This window comes from Pundamilia nyererei, unplaced genomic scaffold, assembly GCF_000239375.1.
Source record: "Pundamilia nyererei isolate P.nyererei 1_Seehausen unplaced genomic scaffold, PunNye1.0 scaffold00148, whole genome shotgun sequence".
In the NCBI taxonomy this organism is placed as follows: Eukaryota; Metazoa; Chordata; class Actinopteri; order Cichliformes; family Cichlidae; genus Pundamilia; species Pundamilia nyererei.
This window is the reverse complement of record NW_005187549.1, coordinates 1,568,778-1,574,658: the sequence shown is the minus strand read 5'-3', so window position 1 is coordinate 1,574,658 and position 5,881 is coordinate 1,568,778. Positions and strand designations below refer to the sequence as shown.

At 38.8% G+C, this 5,881-nt stretch overlaps 1 protein-coding gene across 1 annotated transcript in view; it reads right to left on the bottom strand.

Annotated features, from left to right (window-relative positions):
- Window positions 1-928: 928 nt before the first annotated feature.
- The window catches only part of LOC102205567 (gastrula zinc finger protein XlCGF7.1-like), a 6,450-nt gene continuing 1,497 nt past the window's right edge, over window positions 929-5,881 (bottom strand). Inside the window, exon 2 of the mRNA XM_005744721.1 lies at window positions 929-2,170. Coding sequence (XP_005744778.1) covers window positions 1,212-2,170 — 959 coding nt within the window. The 3' untranslated portion in view covers window positions 929-1,211. The remainder of the gene's footprint in view (window positions 2,171-5,881) is intronic.

The following is a 5,881-nucleotide window of genomic DNA, read 5'->3' as shown; positions in this document are numbered from 1 at the left end:
CAACTATTTTCAGTTGAAGATGATAAAGGATTCAGAAAGTTCATTCATGCAGGCCCATATGACCGAGAATGTGCATCTTCCTTTTGTTTTCATATTTTAATTTATTTATTGTGTTGTGTCTTGCAGTGTTTTGTGTTGTTTTCACTTTAAATTTGTAAAAGGAAAAAGCTGAAAATTTAAATAGTTAAAAGTTGAAATGTGAATAGTTGGTTTTTGTATTATATGATTTATTTATTACATTTTATGTGGAGTGAATAAATAAAAGTATATTTGCGGTGGCCCCTACAGACAAAGCACATACAAACTCCGAAGCACGTACAAACTCCAAAACACGTAAAAACTCAAAACACGTACAAAACAAAACAGAAGTGCTCCAGGATGCTGGGCGCAGTGTTGAACTTTTGTTACCTAGTGGCTACACAAGCCAGCAAGTACCAACGACCGGATTTGGTGTGTGGTAGTAACAGGTAAATGAACTTTTTTTTTTTTTATTATTATTTGACTATATATGAATGCTTGTGTATAAATACACAAACAATACACATATGCTTTCAATTGTGTACTTTAAGTGATCTAGGTAGCTGTTTTGGAAGTTCAGTTCATGCTAGAAATGTGTTTTGGAGTTTGTACGCGTTTTGTCTCTGGGGGCCACCGCATATATTTATATATAAACATATATAAATAAAACCACTTTCTTTTTTACAATAGTAATTCCTTTTGTGCATAATTTTATATTATTGTTAATAATAAATTAATTAAAGCAACAAAACAACCTGAAAAGCCGGTTCGGAGCCAAAAGAGCCGGGAAACAGGAAAGGGAAATGGATTTTGAAATGCAGTTTATTAAAGTGCAATTCGAAAATGTTAAAAGGCATTTTAAAAATCAGTTTATTAAATTGGAATTCAAAAATGAATTTACAAATGCAGATTTTGTTCTACAATTCATTATTTAAACACAGAATCATTTATTTCGATGCGCGTGGCTCTTGTGGTCCTCCATACCACACAAAAACACAGCTCTAATAAAACTACTAAAGATGGATCACATTTCACCACAAACTACGGGAACTCTACTTTCAAGACATTTGATCTTTGAAGTCTAAAACAACTTAAAAGATCAAATATCTTCTCTTTCACTAAAAGCCATATTCTGGCCACCTACGGAGGTTTTGCTTTATTCTCTCTCTCATTTGATGCCACAATGGTTTCCATCACTCAGTGGTACTTTTAGAAAGAGATGCTGGGTACACAAGCACTACCAGTCCAGTGCTTAGAGGGCGAGGCATCAGAATTTGGTTTCTGGATGGTCTACGGTTTGCAGAACGACAGACACGCTGATGGTCTTGCATGTGATGCTTCCGAGTAAACGTTTTGTGACAGAAGCCACAGCTGAAACTTTTCTCACCAGTGTGGATCTTCATGTGAGTCTTCAAGTTTGTTTTACGACTGAATGTTTTATTGCACTCTGGGCAGCTGTAGGGTTTCTCTCCTGTGTGAATGCTCAGGTGCTGTTTCAAACTGCCACTGTGTGTGAAGGTTTTACTACAAAACGGGCAACTGAATGGTTTCTCGCCCGTGTGAGTCCTCAAGTGGTTCATTAGAGTAGTCTTGTCTTTAAAACCTCGGCCACACTCAGAACAGCTAAACGGTTTCTTCTCTGTGTGAATCCCCACGTGTCTGTGCAGGTTTCCACTGTCAACAAATCTTTTCCCACACTGAGAGCAGGTGAAGGGTTTCTCTCCAGTGTGTGTTCTCAGGTGCCTGTTAAGATTTCTGCGATGACCAAATTTTCTCCCACACACAAAGCAGTTGAATGGTTTCTCATCATTGTCACATTGCATCTGAGGCAGTGCAGGTTCACAGGGCTGCTCACAGTCGGCATCACTGACATCTGTGTCTGAAGTCTTCTCATCAGGCTGCAGATATGAATCAGGATCTGGCCAACCGACAGAATCTTTAATGTCTTCAGTCTGGCTGTGATGAGGCTGTAAAGATCCAGGTTTTTCTTCATCCTCTTCACTCTTAACAGGGAGAGCACTAAAGGTGAACTGGGTGATATTGACTTCCTCCTGCTCCTCTTTAATGCTTGGGTCCTCGTGGTCCAGACTGGAGCTCCACTCTTGCCCCTCTTCTTCACCAACAATCACTTTTCGGATGCCTGGAGGTAAACCTGAAACACAGATATTGATATTGAGTAGGGCTGGGCCATATTATACCGTTCACGGTAATACCGGTATAATGTTAGGCAACGATAGGAAAATGAAATATCGCGATAGAATGAGTAAAACGCGCATGCGCAGTGCCTTTGTTTTCATACGCACATGGCCGATTGTTGAGTGAAACAGATGAACCAGAATTGGTTTGTAAAAATGGTGCAACTTCAGTGATGTGGAACTGGTTTTGTGTTTGTCCGTCAGATACACGACAAAGCACATTTTTTTGCAAACATGCAAGCGGCCGTCGTTATTGTCGTATTTGTCGGACTAAGATGCTCTTAAATCTGGGAGTAATCTGGGTCCTAAACTCCGTATCGTTCAGGTCAAACGAACACTGCAGCATCACTGAGCGTTAAAAACTGTCTAAATTCTTTCATCTTTAATAAAACGATCAGCATTGCTGCTTAACCAGGTGAAACTATGGAGTTTAACTTCCAGGCATCCATGAAAACAAAATGTATTACATTTAACGGAGTTAGAAGTTAGCAGGAAGCTAGCGGAAGTTAGCTCGCTAGTTTCGCTAGTTACCTAAGCATGATATTGCATGTTCTGACTGAGAGATTTCTGAAAAAATTCAAACGTACAGCTCTGCTATCACTTCCAACATAAATGAAGACAGGAAACTAAACAGCAGTGACGTTTGTAGGGTTACTGAAGTTGGGCTAGCTGGTATATAATGATGTGCTATGTGATCGCTAGCGACACAGCTATGTTAGCATAACATAAACAGTGAAGCTGGAGGACGAACACTAACACTTTTCCACTTATAAAAGTTAACGTTAAAGTTCCTGATAGTTAGAGACAAATGCAATCGCATGGCAGGATGCTGTAAACGGACCAAACTTCAGTCAGGAGAACAACTGAGATAATCCATCCACAATACAAGGTCATTAATATACTGCAACAACATGGGAATAGAGCAGAATTCATTAATTAATAAATCAATGGTACAGAAGTGGAGGAAGCAAGAAGAATGAGTTTAATAAAGTTTGATTTATCTGACTGCTTTGTTTCGCTTAATGTGCCTTATAATCCCGTGCACCTTATGGTCCGAAAAATACGTACTGCACACTGCAGTTTAATGTTGCAAAGCACCTCTTTTTAACTTCAGTGGATATTATACATGGTTATGCTCAGGATATGTCAGCCCATTTCTACTGGAAATGCCTTTTGGTTAAACTTTCAGCAAGGAATTTGCATTTGCACTGTTACATTTTTATAAAGCTTTAATGTACATAAAACCAGCTTCTTGTTTAAGTGAAAATAAATGGAAGGTTGTCTTTTTGCGCTAGTAATGTCGTGGAGTTGTATTTTGTCTCGCATCAATTATATCGTCAGTTATATCGTTATCGCAAATTTTCAAATATATATCGTGATAAATATTTTTGGCCATATCGCCCTGCTCTAATATTGAGCTTGCGTTATCTTTAAACTACAAGTATTTTTATACATTGACAGTTTATTGGAGTTTGACTCTTTAGTTAGAAATAAAGAGATGATTGCTTTACATACTAACAGCATATGAAATTGACTTGAAAAGGTTTCACATCATGAGATTTCATAAGCATACATTACACAAGGCTAATATGTCAAAGGAGTTAAAGAAGAAGAACAATCATCTGGTTTGGTCAAGAGAAGCAGACGGTTACACAAAACTGTACCAACAGGATAACATCCACACCAGGTGAGCAGCAGAAGACCAACACATAGCCTAAGCTAAAACTAGAGTTTACTGTCAAACACAGCAATAACGCTGATCATGTTGCAGCTACACCACAAACTGAAAAAAAGATTGTCATTAAATTGAAATTGTATTTTATTTTGAAAATGAATTAATTTTCTTTGAAACTGTATTTTATCCTTTAAAAAGTAGCTCTCGAATAATTTCAGTTTCACTTCTCACTATTATGTTTCAGTTCCAAAATTCAGTTTTTTGGGACTTAATCTGGTTCCGGTTAATAGAACTCCATTTTACCAGCTTGTTACTGACGGGAATCTACAGCATCTTGAGCTGGATTAAGACCTCAGAAGTCATTCGTCATGTTGATTGACCTGCAGATAAACTCTCAGGTTGATAATAAATGTATTACATGTATAAGAACATGTTAACAAATGATAGCCGTACAGCAACTTTTATGCTTATTGTAGCTGTTAGCTAAAAATGCTAATTTAGCGTAGTTTGCCCTGGGTTCAGCTTTGACAAACAAATATGATTCCAAAATTGTCATCTTGTACCTTCTAAGAGTCCTGTATGCTTGAGGGAACCGCTACAGTAGGGAAACATGCAAAAGAATGTCCAAACCATTGTATTTTAGGTTTATTCATGTATTACACAGCATCCCAACTCTCTAGCTAACCTAATAACTACACTAATCCGGATAAATTTGAAAACGTTTCAATTGTTTTAATCCATATTGAAAATGCTACATTCCTGTACTGCGCATGCGTGAAACGTAAGACAATTTGACCTGCATCATTTCCGTCTGCTGTTTATTTACTTTCCGGTAAGATGTCGAGGAAAAATACTTTATCCGGAGCTTTCTGGAGCATGTACAAATTGATATTAATCTAATAGGGCTGTCCAAATTGAGAGCAAACAAAACAACTGCTGTAAAATGCCGTCCGCCATCTTAGTTGAATTGGTCACATGACTGCATCATATGACAAAAATACATCATCATATTCGAAAGACTCCGTTTTTGCAGTCCACACTGTGACGCGAAAACAGCATTTTCAAATTTATCCACTTTGGAGAGCATTTTCAAAAACCTCAGCTTTCCTTGACCAAAAACGCCATCTCATTGTTGACGGAAAGCCAAAACAGAGAGAAAAAGATGCATTTTTAAACGAAAACCTATTAGTGCGGAAATGGCTTGAGGCAGTTCACCAACTCCTTGGCGGCAGAGCCTCTGGGGTGGATGAGGTCCGCCCTGAGGGGGTGGTACCTGTGGATTAGCAGACCGAGGTGGTGGTGGTGGTGCCCATCCACATTCTCATGCTTTTCAGCCTCTTTATTCTTATGCTTGCTGTTTCACAAACAAACGGCTGCAGCTTTGCAGCTTGCAGCCACACACACACACACACACACACACACACACACACACACACAGCAGCAACAATGACAGGGCCCAATACAGACTTTAAGCTCGTGAGACATGATTGCGGCTGCCATGCAGGTGCATCTGGCTTCCCTGCAGCAGCACCGCAGATCACTCCCCACCACATATTCCATTGCCCAACTGAGCCCCCCCCATTTGAGTTTACTCCAAAGATTTTTGTTGTGCTTTTCTTTCTATTCTGACTTCTCTGTTATGGAAAAATATTGTTTGGCTTTTTTTTTGGATTACCCTGCAAATAGGACAAACAAATTTTATTTGATTAATTTACTAATCTTACTGGCTAAATTTCGTATACATAAATCCACTTTTTCTAATGCAAAACTGTTTTTTCAATGATTTATAAATGAAACCAGACAATATTTTAAAAATGTACAGCATTCTCATAATATCAAAGCAATTAAAACTATAAACTTATGCTCCTCGTGGAGCTCATCGTGGACTACAGGAGGAATGCTGACCCACATCCACCCATCCACATTAAGGGGACGGCTGTGGAGCGTGTGAGCAGCTTCAAGTTCCTGGGAGTCCACATCTCCGAGGATCTCA